This window comes from Sapajus apella, unplaced genomic scaffold (assembly GCF_009761245.1).
Source record: "Sapajus apella isolate SASKATOON/1434 unplaced genomic scaffold, GSC_monkey_1.0 scaffold757, whole genome shotgun sequence".
NCBI classification, from domain to species: Eukaryota; Metazoa; Chordata; class Mammalia; order Primates; family Cebidae; genus Sapajus; species Sapajus apella.
In genome coordinates this window covers 1-16,477 of record NW_022437683.1, presented here as the reverse complement: position 1 = coordinate 16,477, position 16,477 = coordinate 1, and the positions used below count along the sequence as shown (strand labels likewise).

At 47.3% G+C, this 16,477-nt stretch overlaps 1 protein-coding gene across 1 annotated transcript; it reads left to right on the top strand.

The window, feature by feature from the left end:
- Positions 1-437: 437 nt before the first annotated feature.
- On the top strand, positions 438-16,130 carry LOC116546309 (presequence protease, mitochondrial-like). The gene is made up of 9 exons (XM_032272619.1): positions 438-568; positions 4,657-4,759; positions 7,550-7,656; positions 8,334-8,485; positions 9,487-9,601; positions 9,684-9,780; positions 11,738-11,898; positions 15,480-15,606; positions 15,872-16,130. The coding sequence occupies exons 1-9, from the start codon at positions 513-515 to the stop codon at positions 15,962-15,964; spliced, it is 1,011 nt and encodes a 336-aa protein (XP_032128510.1). The 5' UTR covers positions 438-512; the 3' UTR covers positions 15,965-16,130.
- Positions 16,131-16,477: the final 347 nt, after the last annotated feature.

Below are 16,477 nucleotides of genomic sequence, written 5' to 3'. Positions count from 1 at the left end.
AGCCCCTCTCCCACTAGGTTTCACTCCTCACCTACAAAGAGCCACCCCTCACTAAGCCCCACCCCTCACTTGCACAGCCCCGCCCAACATAGCACGCCCCTCTTCACCTGCGCAGCCCCTCCCTCCACCAGGCCCCACCCAATCGAGAGAGACACGTTTCCCGCCACGCCCCACTGTCCTCTGTGCCCACGTCCCCCTCCTATCACCTGCCCCCATCCTTCTCCTGGCCGCACACCGCCCCTTTCTAACGCTAACCACGCCCCTCGCCTCGGCCCGCCTCCTTCGGCCCGCCGGCCCCGCCCCTTCCGCCCTCCTCCCTGCTCACCTTCCTCCTTCCCGCCCTCCTTCCCTCCCTGTAACAGGGGTGGCCGCCCTTTTCCCCTGCAGCCTATCGCAGAGGGCGTCGCCGTCCACGCTGACCAATAGGAGTGGTGGCCGGCACCGCGAGCCCCGCCCCGCGCCTGCGTCGGGTGAAGTGGGCTCCCTGGCGAAGGCAGTGCAGGTCAGACGCCATGTGGCGCTGCGGCGGGCGGCCGGGCCTGCTGACGCTGAGGCGGCTGGGCGGCGGGTGAGACGCGGCGCGCCGGGACCCGGGAGGGGAAGGTCTGGGGCGAGCCGGGGCTCCCGCGTCCGCGGCCCGAGGACCCCGGAGCGCCTGCCCGCTCCCGGGGGCGGCACCTCCGGGGGCGGCACCTCGGGCCGCGGGGCCCTCCGTCGGCGTGGGCTCGAACCCGGGCACTGGCTGATGGCGTTGCCCCCCGGTCACTTCAGAGACCCGAGGCGCCCGCAGCCCACGCGTTAGAATCAAAGTCCTGCTGTGTTCGGGGAACTGGAGCCTCCCGGAACGGAACTGTTCTGTTTTTTTAGTGACTCAGTTTATGGGGGAAAAAATGACGAAGCGGTTTGGCGTTCGCGGTAACCCACGAGCCCCTGTTTAATAGAAGGTAGCGTTCGGCGCCGCCGGCGCGGGCCTGGAGACACGGGGCGTCCGTGGCGTGGGTTCGGCGGCAGCAGGTTTCTGGAAAGTTCGCGGGAGGCCCTGGCCTCGCCGCTCAGGGCTTTCCTATCATGTCCTTGATGATCAGTAATTTCTTAAAATGTTGCTCAGGCTCTTAACTCTGAAATTTGCGAAGTCAGTCAGCAGATGTTGAGTATACCTTCATAACCTTGCCAGTGACTGAATAGGCGTTTTTCTCCCCCGTGCACATCGTCTTTAAGTATTTAGGTGGGTTTATTGATGTAGAAAATCCCATAAGACGTACAATTTGAGAAAATAATACTTTTTTCAAGAGAAGGGATCTTGCTATGTTGCCCAGGCTGGCTTTGAACTCCTGGGCTCAACTGATCCGCTTCCGCAGCCTCTCAAATTGCTGGGATTACAGGTGTGAGTCATCTCACCCAGCTGAGAATAATTGTGAGAAAGTAAGTGGGTTGGGGGCGGTGGCTCACCCCTCTAATGCCAGCATTTTGGGCGGTCAAGGCGGGTCGGGGTGGGGTGGGGGGTAATACCTGAAGCCAGGAGTTTGAGACCAGCGTGGCCAACATGGTAAAACCCGCCTCTACTAAAAATACAAAACTTAGCAGGGCATGGTGGTGAGTGCTCATATTCCCAGCTATTTGGGAGGCTGAGGCAGGAGAATCTCTTGAATCCAGGAGGTGGAGGTTGTGCCATTGCACTCCAGCCTGGGCAACAGAGCAAGACTCTGTCTCTAAATAAATAAATAAATATACTTTCCCCATGACCAAGCTGAAGGTTGCCCCTAACTGCTCATAACCCTCTCCCTCGCTTTTAATTATCATTGTCTTGACTTACAGAAAAGTCCTTGCCTCCCTATTTTTTTTTTTTTTTTTTTGAGACGGAGTTTTGCTCTTGTTACCCAGGCTGGAGTGCAATGGCGCGATCTCGGCTCACTGCAACCTCCGCCTCCTGGGTTCAGGCAATTCTCCTGCCTCAGCCTCCTGAGTAGCTGAGATTACAGGCACACACCACCATGCCCAGCTGATTTTTTTGTATTTTTAGTAGAGATGGGGTTTCACCATGTTGACCAGGATGGTCTCGATCCCTCGACCTCATGATCCACCCACCTCAACCTCCCAAAGTGCTGGGATTACAGGCTTGAGCCACCGCGCCCGGCCCTTGCTTTTTCTTTATATTTTACCACCTATATGCAGTCTGACAATACCTTGTTACCTGTTTGAATAACACCTCTTGAGGATAATCCTGTATCGTGTACCTTTCGTTTCACATGATGTGACCCACATCTTTGTTTACGTGGAGCTGTAGGCCCTTTACTTTATTGGTCCTTAGGGTTTTTGTTTACTGAATGATTAGTCTGCAGTTTATCTGTTCTCTGCGGACATTTGGGACTGTCAGGGTTCGTGCTGACACTCTTGTCCGTGTGTGCTGGGGCAGTGGTGTGCGGTGTGGAGGTGAGTGTCTCCGGTCTTCAGCTTTGCTAAAGAATCCAACTGCCGGCTGGGCGCAGCGGCTTACGCCTGTAATCCCAGCACTTCGGAAGGTCTAGGCGGGTGGATCACAAGGTCAAGAGATCGTGACCATCCTGGCCCCAACATGGTGAAACCCTGTCTCTACTAAAAATACAAAAAATCAGCTGGGCGTGCTGGTGCACGACCTTAGGCCCAGCTACTTGGGAGGCTGAGGCAGGAGAATCGATTGATCCCGGGACGTGTAGGTTGCAGTGAGCCGAGATCTCGCCACTGCACGCCAGCCTGGTGACAGTGAGACTCCATCTCAAAAAAAAAAAAAAAATGCCAAGTGCTTTTCCAAAGTCGTTCCACTTTATACTCCCTGTAGTAGTGTATTGTAGGGCTGAAGGCCCCCAGGGTTGTGGGGTGTGCCTTATGCTGTGCTGAGGCGCAGGATCCGAGAAATAAAGAGACAGGACACAGAAGTACAAGGAAATTGCAGCTGGGCTCGAGGGGCCACGCCACATATGAGCAGAGTCAGGCGAGGCCCCCGAATGTCCAGAAGCGTGAGTATTTATTGTGTATAGGTTAGGGGGCAGGGCTGAGTGAAACCATCTTTAAGGATAGTGATAGGGTCGTGAGCAATAAAACAAGGGGTTCACCCCCATTAGGTCACCTAGGCTAGAAGATGGGCCCTGCGCAGTGAGAGGGTGCAGTGTGCAATACTTCTGTCTATGGGCAAACTACTTCTAAGGTTTATTGGGGGGATGCTTTAAGTCACACAGTTGTAACAGAGCTGTCAGGGTTACCGCCACCTGCTGGCAGCTTCCAATGAGTTCTATGGGAAGATGCTTTTTGAGCAGCACAGTAGCAGGAGCTGATTGATAAAGTTCACAGTTACCAAGGTGGATTGCCGGTCTGAGGGCAGCCTTCCACAAGAACTGGAGCAAGGTCCTACAACTCCTTTATCAGGAGGAGTGGCTCTCGCCGCAAGCCTGCCATACAGCGGGTATCTTTACGATACTGAACACTGCCGCCTGGGCCATGGATTCTTGTCCTGGTTTAACTGTTTTCCCTTAAATCATGCTCTGCACTGTGTCTGCTCTAGGCATTCCTCTGACTATAAGCTGCTTATCCCTTAATTCATGCTCTGTACTGTGTCCACTCTAGGCATTCCTCCGATTATGAACTAAAATATTATATGTGTGTGTGTGGAAATACTCTTCAGGTACTCAGACTATGAACCATTATATGGTTATATATAGAGGATTATGTAAAGGGATTCTTCAAGCTGTAATTCTATAAACTAATATATGATTATGTAAAGGATTATATAAAAGGAAATAGCTGAGTGGTAACACTATAAAGTGAGATATTCTTCAAGCCCTATCTGTGCCAGGGTTCTGCCTAGGTCTCTTTCCTTGGTGCCTATATGGGGGGTTACCCACAGTGTATGAGAGTTCCTGGTAATATTAGGCTTTTAACATTTTCACCCATTTGTTAGGCTTGAAATGGAATTTAACTGTAGCGTGAGTTTCCTGCTGTACTGTGGAGGCTTGTGAGGATTCTGTGAGGGAATGCAGCCCTTTTGTTTAAAAGTTGTTTCTTAAGGGGAATTTTTTTTTTTTTTTTTTTTTTTTTTTTTTTTGGGACAGAGTTTCACTCTTGTTACCCAGGCTGGAGTGCAATGGCGCGATCTCGGCTCACCGCAGCCTCCGCCTCCTGGGTTCAGGCAATTCTCCTGCCTCAGCCTCCTGAGTAGCTGGGATTACAGGCACGCGCCACCAGGCCCAGCTAATTTTTTGTATTTTTAGTAGAGACGGGGTTTCACCGTGTTGACCAGGATGGTCTCAATCTCTTGACCTCGTGATCCACCCGCCTCGGCCTCCCAGAGTGCTGGGATTACAGGCTTGAGCCATCGCGCCCGGCTCTTAAGGGGAATTTAAACCATAATTGTATTATAGTTATTCGTGAACATGTGTAAAGAAAAGATTTCCAATATTGAAGCTTTGGTTAAGATAAAAGGTCATTAACTTGGAAAGGAACTTACCAGAAATTAGTTTTCTGGATTGTGCAAGATTTTGGAAGATGCAGTGTTTAATTTTTCTTTAATTAATTAATAGTCCTTATCACATGAGAGTATTTTCACTCTGTTGCTGGATAATGTTAGCCAGATAATTTTCCTGTAACTCATCTAATGTAGTTGATGAGTTACTCTTCTTTATCTAGGCATGCATACCACAAAGCGTGGCGATGGAGCAGTACCCGGGCTTGTGAGAGGGCTCTGCAGTATCAAGTGGGAGAGAAAATCCACGGCTTCACCATAAACCAGGTATGGCCTCACTGTAAACCAGGTACGGCTCCTCCCCGGCATCTCCCTTCAAATCCGCAGGCACTCCGGGTATGGCTTCTGGCGGACGTGCAGAGCCCTTCAAAGCAGAGACTTGCCTTTTCATCCTTGTGTCCCGAGGCCATGGCCCAGCTTCGGCTGTATGGTAGCTACTCAGCTGAACAGCTCTTGTGAATGAAATGACCTTCAGTCCCTTCCTGGAGTCCCGCAAAGCCTGAATCTTGTCAGATTTTAGAAAATAACCCTTTTAGCTGGGTCCCTGTGATCAGACACACTAGTGTTTCTGCAGCCAAACCTGATGATTTACCGATTGTGATCATGAAGACTAAACGTCCTGATCTGTTCGGTCAGGTTTTGCCATCAAATAGTTTGCTCTAAACTTCTGCAGAAACTTTGTTCTTTGAGCCATTTGGTTTTGAGAATTATAGAGAAGAAATTGTAGACCTATACTTACTTGGGTTTACATTAAAATGAATTTTTGTTTTGTGATTTTGCTTCAACCTTTTGCATTGTTTTTTATTTGGCATAATAACTAAAAATGACACACTTCACATATTTGGCTGGCTGTTGGCTTTGTTTGATGTTATAGCAAATGTAAAAGACAAACAGCTTACCATCTAGAAAGACTGATGCAGCTGTGACTGGGGACACAGTGGACGCCATGCGGTGTGCCGAGGACAACAGTGGAGAGGAGTGGGAGCTGCTGCTGCTGGGGGAGAGGGAAGAGCTCCTGGATAGGGTGATGTGAGAGCGGCCGGCAAGGTCCAGGCATGAAACCAGACTCAGAGCATTTGTGAAACCCTGCAAAGGCTGGCCAAAAACACTTGGATTTATAGTACAGGTTACTGTTAATAAGGGCCTTACCCAGAGTGGTTGATTCTTCTTTATTTTTCAGATTTTATAGAAACCTATTTATTTTTGAGACTGGGACTTGCCTTTTCACCTAGGCTGAAGTGTGGTGGCATGATCTTGACTCACTGCAGCCTTGAACTCCTGGGCTCAAGTGATCTCTTGTCTCAGTCTCCCAAGTAGCTGGGACAAGGTGCCACCACACCTGGCTAATTGTGTGTGTGTGTATGTGTGTAGATGGAAACTTGCTTTGTTGCCTAGGCTGGTCTCAAATTCCTGGCTTCAAGCAATCCTCTTATCTGATGTATTAGTTTAGTCTCACATAGCTATGAAGAAATGCCAAAGACTGGGTAATTGATAAAGAAAAGAAGTTGAGTTGACTCAGTTCTGCATGGCTGGGCAGGCCTCTGGAAACTTAACAATCATGGTGGAAGGCACCTCTTAACAGGGCAGCAGGAAAGAGTGAGAATCAAGTGAAGGGGGAAGCCCCTTATGAAACTATCAGATCTCATGAGAACGTACTCACTGTCTTGAGAATAACATGGGGAACCGCCCTCATGATTCTGTTACCTCCCACCAGGTCCCTCCCACAACATGTAGGGATTATGGGAACTACAGTTCAAGATGAGATTTAGGTGGGGACGCAGCCAAACCCTATGACCTTGGTCTTCTAAAGTGCTGGGGTTATAGGCGTGAGCCACTGTGTCCAGCCATTGGAACTTAGGATAAGTCATGATTCTTGTTTGAGAAATAGCTACCATGAAAGCTATTACTGTTATGCTGTATATGATTAGAAAGCAGACATCTCACTGCATCCGCTGATTTTACACGCATTGGTCGTCTATTACAAAGTACAGTAAGCTTAGAAACATAAGTAATTTAACAGCTGTAGGTTATGCAGGTTGTAGTGGACCGCTTTATGCATGAGTGTTGGATGGCAGGCTCCCTAGATTGGGCTGGATTGATACCCAAGATCTGACTTCTGCCAGTGGCTTGCTGTGCGAGCTTAGACAGGTGACTCTTGTGGCACCTGGAAGAGGGGGCGGTGAGTGGTGTGGTCATCATAGGGTCATGGTATGTGATTGAGGGAGAAGTCTGGCTGGCACGACTGGAGAGAAGACAGTTTCTTTAATACTGAGGAGTGTGGACACCACCAGGAGGCTTACCTAAAGTAGGAGATGACCTTCCACCATGCCCCAGGACTGAGGATTCTTTTTTTTTTTCTTGGGGGCTTTCCTATCCTCCCAGCCCCTCCAGCAGTTCTGGCAGCCCCAGCTTTGTGCTTCTAGCTACCACGGAGAATCCATGGAGCCTGGAGACCTGCAGCCCCTCCCTCTGTCGCAGGCTAGCGCACTCCCGCATTTACCCTCCTTGCAGGGCCATTCTGAACACTACAGGAGATGAGATGCACAAAAGCAGGGGCCGCGGGGCAGATGGTGCAGGGGAGCTGTGGCACTCAGATGCATGCAGCCCAGTACCATGGGAAGGGCGGACACCAGGGTGAATCCTGGCTTTGTGATTTGGGCAGCTTATTTCATCACTGTGAGCCTCAGTTTTTTTCATCTGTAAATGAGGATGAGAATATCTCCCTTACAGGGTTTTATGTGACATGATTACAAAATGCATATACAAAAAAGAATAAAAAATTAAAAAAAAAAAAAATAGAAAATGCCTAGCCAGTAGTAAGCACTCAAAAAAATATATATATACATTCTCATCTGCCTTTTTTAGGTCTTACTTTCCTCGTTTGTAGGATGAGGGACTTGGACAGGTTGGTTCTGTCCTGTCAGGCTCTGAAATGCTGGCTTCCCGGTGTCACCTAATTTCAGGCAGAAAAACCAGTTTTCTCAGTGTCTTGAAGATAATCATTTCAAAGGCCATTTTGTCTAAGTTTAGCTGGTTTTGTTTTTCTTGTTAACTCAGGTGACATCTGTTCCTGAGCTGTTCCTGACTGCAGTGAAGCTCAGCCATGATGTCACAGGAGCCAGGTATTTACACCTGGCCAGAGAAGACACAAATAATCTGTTCAGGTAGGTGATACTTTGTAAGAACATGGTCTTGAGTGTTTTTATTTAAAACGGGTGTCCAGTCTTCTGGCTTCCCTGTGCCACATTGGAAGAATAGCAGTAATCTTGGGCCACACGTAAAATACACTAACACTAAGGATAGCTGATGAACTTAAAAATAAAATACCTCAGTGTTTTAAGAAAGTGCATGAATTTGTATCGGGCCGCGTTCCAAGCTGTCCTGATCCTGTGAGCTGCAGGCCGCAGGTTGGGTAAGCTCAATTTAAAGCATTGACTGTCCATTACATGGTTCAAAATAATATCTCACTAGTATTCTTATTGACAGAGCATCTTGAATAATAAGGAAAAGCTTACCTTATAATCTCATCAAAATATATAGACTGTAAATTATAGTTGGAAAACCTCCTGCTGGAGGATTGTGGTGTCAGCACGATGAGTTCTAGTAGCCTGAGGTTGTCATGCGTCCGGGAACTCTGCCGACAGCACTAGCTGAACCTTTCACATTCTGTTCACTGTCCTTCCCCAGCGTGCAGTTCCGCTCCACCCCCAGGGACAGCACGGGAGTTCCTCACATTTCACCTTCCATTCACCCTCCTTCCCTAGTGTGCAGTTCCGCTCCACCCCCAGGGATAGCATGGGTGTTCCTCACATTTCACGTTCTGTTCACTCTCCTTCCCCAGCGTGCAGTTCCGCACCACTCCCATGGACAGCACTGGAGTTCCTCACATCCTTGAGCACACTGTCCTCTGTGGGTCTCAGAAATATCCATGCAGAGACCCTTTCTTCAAAATGTTGAACCGCTCCCTCTCCACGTTCATGAACGCCTTCACAGGTAAGACCGGTGTCCTGAACAGAAACTGCACTTGGCTTTGCAGGCACACTCACTGGAATTGTTAGTTTCTGAGAAGGAAAGAGGGTAGTGGGTGACGAATGTACTAGAATTTTTACCTCTTTCTAGTTGAAAGACGTTAGAAATTTAATCCTTCAGGAAAGCCACATGGTAGTGAGATTATAAAAACTAGCATTTTTTTTTTTTTTTTTGAGACGGAGTTTCACTCTTGTTACCCAGGCTGGAGTGCAATGGCGCAATCTCGGCTCACCGCAACCTCCGCCTCCTGGGTTCAGGCAATTCTCCTGCCTCAACCTCCTGAGTCGCTGGGATTACAGGCACGCGCCACCATGCCCAGCTAATGTTTTTGTACTTTTAATAGAGACGGGGTTTCACCATGTTGACCAGGATGGTCTCGATCTCTTGACCTCGTGATCCACCCGCCTCGGCCTCCCACAGTGCTGGGATTACAGGCTTGAGCCACCGCGCCCGGCCTAAAAAACTAGCATTTTAAGAAAAGGTCTGTGAACTTTTCCCTCAAAGGTTCAAAACGGTTTTCTCTTGGGGATATCACTGGAATGCCAGGCTTCCAGAGTTACCAGTAATGTTGGTATTTGAGTTTTAGTAAGACTCACGATAGTGGATAGGCTGCTGATGTGAACAGTGTGTTCCGTGAGGGAGTGAGATTGGAGAGCAGGTTAAATCCATGCTCTTAGGGAATGAGGTCATCGTTGTAGATGTATGAGAGTCTCTGGAGAAACTTGAAGAATGAGCCCTGGTGCTCATTGAGTGCAGATCCTGAGACAGGTCTGGGAAAGCAGCACTTGGAGTTAGGAGCTGGGACAGCTGCTGAGGCCGGGGGCCAGAGCGCAGGGCCACTGCCTGTGTCCCAAGATTAGCTGCAACTTATTGTCCGTAGGACAAAGGGGAAGTGAGGCTTAAGAGTCAATAATTTTAGTAGGAATCTGTTATATTTTAAGTTTTCTGTTTTCACTTGTACCCAGCTAGTGATTACACCCTGTATCCATTTTCCACACAAAATCCCAAGGACTTTCAGAATCTCCTCTCGGTGTATTTGGATGCCACTTTTTTCCCATGTTTACGAGAGCTGGATTTCTGGTATGTAATGAATGATTGATTAGTTGGTACAGACTTGAGTATTTGAGTCACTATCAGCTTATAATTATTTGTTTGTCCTCAGGCAGGAAGGATGGCGGCTGGAACATGAGAATCCCAGCGACCCCCAGACGCCCTTGGTCTTTAAAGGAGTCGTCTTTAATGAGATGAAGGGAGTGTTTGTAAGTTTTCTTCCTTTTTTGTGTTGTGTTCAGCTTACCTTACCCATGTACAATATTGTCATATAGATGCATTTGGAAGATGGTTAACTTTTATTTAATGTTCTCATCATAGGTGATACCTTCTTTAATTAGCTGAGGTCAGTGCTGTGAGCAGAGTCATGGGGGTAGCAGAGCCAGGCTATTCCTCCCAGGGGTCTCAGACCGTGTCTGGGAATCCCTGTGTATGATCCGCAGGAAGACTGGGAGATAAAAGATATTTTCGGCCGGGCACGGTTGCTCAAGCCTGTAATCCCAGCACTGTGGGAGGCCGAGGCGGGTGGATCATGAGGTCAAGAGATCGAGACCATCCTGATCAACATGGTGAAACCCCGTCTCTACTAAAAATACAAAAAATTAGCTGGGCATGGTGGCGCGTGCCTGTAGTCCCAGCGACTCAGGAGGCTGGGGCAGGAGAATTGCCTGAACCCGGGAGGCGGAGGTTGCGGTGAGCCGAGATTGCGCCATTGCACTCCAGCCTGGGTAACAAGAGCGAAACTCCGTCTCCAAAAAAAAAAAAAAAAAAAAAAAGGCTATTTTCATACCACTACCAAGACATCGTCTTTTTCACTCATTCTTGCCCAAGTACACGGTGAACTTTTTAGAGGCCACATGGCATGGTATGTGACACACAGCGAGCTGGATACAGAGCAAGTGGGAGAGTCCAGCTTTACCTCTGAGCCAGACGCTACAGAGATTGCAAGAAAGGCAACACAGCACCACTCTAAGTAGTCAGTTTTTTACTTTGAGAAATATTTTTCAAAAATGTTTATATTAACATATAATGATGGCTTACCTTAAGGAATAAGTATTTTTTAAATGTCTCAGCTTTAATTTAGAATACAGAAAAATTATATAAACAGGCACCTACATAGGCAAAAGAAGCCTACGTAATCAAAAGCTGTTTGGGCTCTCATTAAAACCTGTTTATACCTAGCGTTCCATTATTGGAATGCTAAGCTTGTGGGAGTTATTTATATTCCTACGGCACAAGGTCATTGCCAAGGTCTGAGTTTTTACACAAAAAATTGCAACCTCAGGCATAAATGGGTTAGTTTTTCAGAGTGTAAAGGAGTCTTGAGACCATTTTGGATTAAGAGCTGCTGTCCTGCGCCCATGTCTTCATGTCCCCTTGTGATTTTGACAACCTACCTGTCCTGATGTCCGAGGCTTGTGGGTAGCCTGCTCCCTGATTCCCATGGCCTCTCAGCTGGTGAACCATGTCTTGTCTTTTCATACTCAATTTAGGGGTCTTCCAAGACATCTTTTTAAAAATCTAGTTGGAGGCCGGGCACGGTGGCTCAAGCCTGTAATCCCAGCACTTTGGGAGGCCGAGGCGGGTGGATCACGAGGTCAAGAGATCGAGACCATCTGGGCAACGTGGTGAAACCCTGTCCCTACTGAAAATACAAAACATTAGCTGGGCATGGTGGTGCGTGCCTGTAATCCCAGCTACTCAGGAGGCTGAGGCAGGAGAATTGCCTGAACCCAGGAGGTGGAGGTTGCGGTGAGCCAAGATCGCGCCATTGCACTCCAGCCTGGGTAACAAGAGTGAAACTCCGTCTCAAAAAAAAAAAAAAAAAAAAATCTAGTTGGGGTGACAGCTTCTCCCCACCTCCGTCACAGCTGATAGGCAGCCCTGGTGATCCTCCTGATTTACAGCTCTCAGCTCTGCATTTGTTCAGCACACACTGAAGAGTCCCTTGTTCTCAATCCTCGGGTCCTGGGCATGGGTGATGAATGTTTGAATGCCATGTGAAACATTGCCTGCACATTGTCTTTTTTTTTTTTTTTTGCCGTTAGAACAGTTTTATTTGCAAAGTATTACAGATGTATGTACCAGAATGTAATTGACTATATAAGTGATGTAGTGTATATGTGTATTATTTTATATGTACTATTATTTATTTTACATTTCAAGGCAGACAATGAGAGGATATTCTCCCAGCACCTTCAGAACAGACTTCTTCCCGACCACACTTACTCAGTGGTGTCTGGGGGCGACCCATTGTGCATCCCGGAGCTTACGTGGGAACAACTTAAGCAATTTCATGCCACTCACTATCACCCAAGCAATGCTAGGTAATATTTTGTTGGAAAAGTTTGATGGTTGATTGTTAAAAGTTGACTTGTTTGTGTTCTTACACTTCATGGCATGGCTTTTCTCATATTTAGCGATGCTTAGGAAATCTCTAAGTCAAGGTAAGATTCTTGGCCTGATTTTGCCTATCTTATTGGATGTTGTTTTGGATGTTTACAGTGAGAGCCCTCAGTAGGCTCAGCATGGTGGTTACAAACATGGCATTTAGAGCCCCCCAGAGAAGGGTCCTGCCCCTCCCCCAACCTCTTGCATCACATCCCAGCTTTGTTGCGTTGAAAGTGGGGGTGTCAGGGTGGCGTCCACCCCTGCACAGGATGTGTGACGCTTCCAGCCCTGTCCTTGGCACTAGAAGTGCTCTTTCAATAGTGGATGCAGTTGCTGAACCTTAATTACATTCTCACTTTCTGATACATTGCTTGTTTCTTACGTCGCTAATATAACATAGTTATGTAATATATCTTATATAAAACACTAATATACTTACATATAAATGCTGATTTAAAAACACTTTAAGATTATTTTATGTAAAAATTATGAAAACTTTCAAGCATATAGAAAAGTAGACTAGAATAATGAACCCCAGAACACTCATTACATAATAGGTAATTATTTGCTGAAGTTTTTGGAGGTAAGTTATAGCTGTTGTGATCATTTACCCCTAAATATTTGAATTTGTGACCCAAAAACATGAGGATTTTTTCTAACACAAGCTAATTCCATTTTCAGTTTAATACACTAAAACATACTTTCTTAAAACCGCCTATTTCTTATACCGTATTCAAATTTTCTAGTTCGCCCCAAAATGTTTGATGCACAGGGTCCCTCAGGTCTCTCCTGGGCGCCCTTTCAGGGATGGCAGAGGAGCATGCAGGCCGGGCTTCCTCCGGGTCCCACATGTCGCATCTGGTTGGCCGGGGTCTCCTGGGCACCCCCTCGCACACAGCAGAGGAGCTTGCAGGCCAGGCTTCTCCGGGTCCCCCAGGTCACATCTGGTGGGCCAGGGGCCTCTCCTGGACGCCCCCTTGGGGATGGCGCATGAGCGTGCAGGCCAGGCTTCTCCCAGGTGCTCACTTTCCTGGTGGTCTGGCTGCTCCCTTGTGGTGGTGGGTGCCATGTTTCTGCATTTCCTGAGAGCTGGAACTTGGTTTGAGTCAGGCTGCGCCTTTTTAAGCAGAGTCTCTTGTGGGGAGCTCTGCATAACCGGCCACATCCTGCCATTGTGCAAGGCCTGCCCCCCTCCACTGGGGGTCTCACGCCAGGCGGGTCCATGCTGAGGGTCGGCCACTCCCTCGGGAAGATCTGCTTTTCCCTTTAGCCGAAGACCAGCTGGTGGGCTTGAGTTTTTGGTGTCCTGTGAATACTGAGTTCCTCATCAACCTATTAATGGTTTTCATATTCACTGAGGATTATTGCCTGAATCAAATACTTTATGAGAGTCTGCGAACTTCTCTAATTCTGTAATTTCTTCTTCATTTGTTTTCTGGACCTCTTCAAAGAAGAGCTCCTCATTCTGTTATGTGCTGTGTCTTGCGCTGCACGAGGGTTTGAAGACCTAAGAGGTAATAGCGGGGGATACAGACAGACATACAGGCAAACATAACACAGAGAGCTGGGCCAGGTGGCCCAAAAAGCTGAGGATGCCAGTCTCTTCAGCCCTGACCTGCCTCAGAGTACTTTATCTTATATGTTTACAAAGCACATCGCAGAGGGAGGGTGCAGTTACTTAGAACAGCTTGTGGTTATAGTTCTCACACTTCAGTTAACATGCTTCAGCTAACAGCTATCTTGCAGCAAGGTCAGTGAGAGCTGGTTATCTTTTTCTAGGCGCCTCTGCTTTTCTCTGAGACACACACATTCCCCTAGGATGGTTTCACTACTCTGGAGTTCACCCGAAGTTCACAGCAGCCTTGCTGCTGATTCCCCAGAGGAGGTGGGCTACTCTGGCTCTCTGCAATGATCACGTCAGCCGGGGCTGTTGGGTTGTCTTGAAATAGGATTCTGATGGAAAAGGCAGAGCCGGTTGCTCTCTGTGGGAGTCCAGTTTTAGGAGGAGGGGTGATGCAGGAACTATTTCTAATGATGACGGAAGACGCTGTCGACCCCGTTCCCCCCCTGGAAAAGAGTTTTTTTTTTTTTGTTTTTTTTTTTTTTTTTTTCCCCCGCCTTCTTTGTTTTGTTTTTAATACCACGATGACCTCACAGAAATATTTCTGTATGTATATATATTTGAGTTTGTGGAATCAGATGGGATGTATTCATTTTCATGCCCACATTTGCCCCGGCTGTTGACTCGTTTGGCCTTTGTTAACTTCTTTTGTCTCTATGCTTCCAGCCCCCACCTCCCCAACACATGCACACCCAGGCCCTCCTTGCTCCAGAGGTTCAACTGTTCGCTTCTGCAGGGACCTCTGCGGCTTCTCTGCTGATGAGGAAGGGCCTTTAGAGACCAGCATCTGGACACCAGGGGCAGTGATTGCTCCTGGATTCTCTAAACCCCTAGAGTGTAAAATTTGTTTCGAAATTCTAGAGTGAGAAATTGTTGAAGCTTAAGATACTAGTTCACCAAATCTTTTTTTTTTTTTTTTTTTGTCTTTTTGTTTTTATCCTTTTTGTGGAGAACGGGGTCTCGCTATATTGCCCAGGCAGGTCTCGAACTCCTGGGCTTAAGCTATCCTCCTGCCTCTGCCTCCCTGAGAGCTGGGATTACAGGCGTGAGCCACAGCGCCCGGCCTAGTTCACCAAATCTTAACGATAGCTCAGGCAACATGTAAATAAAAAGACAAGTTCTGCCATTGTAACCTTGTTCCTCTGGTTGAACAAATGTTTATCTTTATAAACACCTATAACCTTAAATTTGTTGCCAAAAATTGAATTTTGTGAAATTGTCGGTTGGATTACTATATTACCGTACCTAGGGCTATAAAGTATTTTAACAAATACCTCGTTTGATTTTTGTCACATGCTAAGATCAACTTTAAAATGAAAGATTAATCTTTGGCTGGGTATGATGGCTCATGCCTGTAAATCCGAGCACTTTGGGAGGCCAAGGCGGGGGGTATTGCTTGAGGCCAGGAATTTGAGACCCATATGGGTAACATAGAGCTTGCCTCTAAAACAAACTTAAAAATTAGCCAGGTGTGGTGGTATAATCCTGGCTACTCGGGAGGCTGAGGTGGGTGGATTGCTTGAGCCCAGGAGTTTGAAGCTACAGTGAGCTGTGACGGTGCCACTGCACTCCAGCGGATACCTGAAGCCAAGGATAGCACCACGCTCTGCGCATGAAAGTTGAACTTACAAATTGGGCACAGTGAGACGTTAACAACAATAACTAGTAATAAAATAGAACAGTTACAACAGTATACCGTAATAACAGTTATGTGAATTTGATCCCTCAAAGTGCAGTGATATTTTTGGACCTTGGTTGAGTAAGGTTAACTGAAACCGAAAGGCGAGTCCTCAGATAAGGGGCACTCCTGTGTACTGTATTTCAGTGAAAAAGACAGCACCTGATTTCAGATTTTTTAAACTAAAATTGACTAAATATGTTCTCTTAACATTTTAGATTCTTCACGTATGGTAATTTTCCATTAGAACAGCATCTGAAACAAATTCATGAGGAAGCACTGAGCAAATTTCAGAAAATTGAACCCAGCACTGTGGTGCCAGCTCAGACGCCCTGGGACAAGCCAGTGAGTGCTCTGCCGCGTTTGTGTCCCGCCTAGTAAAGATGTGAGATGAGGATGTGGCCTGGGTGTTCATACTGGGACTTCAGAGCCTATCATGGTCGGTACAGAGGATGGGAGAGCTTTTCAAGCCAAAAGAATGGTTATTTGTTTTAAAAGAATGTTAACTTAGTGGGAAGAATGTTTGGGTCCATTTTGTGTATTCAGAAAACCTGGAGTAGTTTGTAGGCATCAGACTCTGTACCTACTCACGCGTCACATCGTTTTACAGAGGGAATTCCAGATAACATGTGGCCCGGACTCACTTGCTGCAGATCCCTCTAAACAAAGAACCGTCAGTGTTAGCTTCCTCTTACCGGAGTAAGTATATGCTGCCAAAGCTCATAAAAAACACAAACATCAGGAAATATTCAGATCAGAAGGTTCAGAAGTGAGTTCTGTAATTGCATGTAAATTAATAGACGGGATTCAGGAGTTAAGTGGGTTCTAGGAATAAAGAACAAAATGTCAGGTTTTAATGCCCAGAATGGCTGAGGAAAATCATTTCTCATAGCCTCCGAAAGAAAGGTAATTGACTTAATGCTATTTCAAAGCTTGGTTTGTTGAAGTCACAGGGCACTTTGGAGTATGAGAATGGTACTATGAACACTCACCTCAGCAAAATATACCATAATCAAAACTTAGTAATGCCAGTGGTTTCATGAGATTAGGTCAGAACCATGCAGCAGGTGTTGAGGGAAGGAAATGCTTGAGCTCCAGGGGTGTGTAGGAAGGGAAGCTTGGGCCCTGGGGGTGTGGAGGAAGGAAGGCCTGGGCCCCGGGGGTGTGCAGGAAGGGAGGCCTGGGCCCCGGGGGTGTGCAGGAAGGGAGGCCTGGG

Bases quoted from the DNA above. Each gene is read 5' to 3' on its own strand.
- LOC116546309 (XM_032272619.1), top strand. From the start codon at position 513: ATGTGGCGCTGCGGCGGGCGGCCGGGCCTGCTGACGCTGAGGCGGCTG. The intron at 7,657-8,333 runs GTAGGTGATACT...CTCCTTCCCCAG, and splicing joins GACACAAATAATCTGTTCAG to CGTGCAGTTCCGCACCACTC. The intron at 9,781-11,737 runs GTAAGTTTTCTT...TTACATTTCAAG, and splicing joins ATGAGATGAAGGGAGTGTTT to GCAGACAATGAGAGGATATT.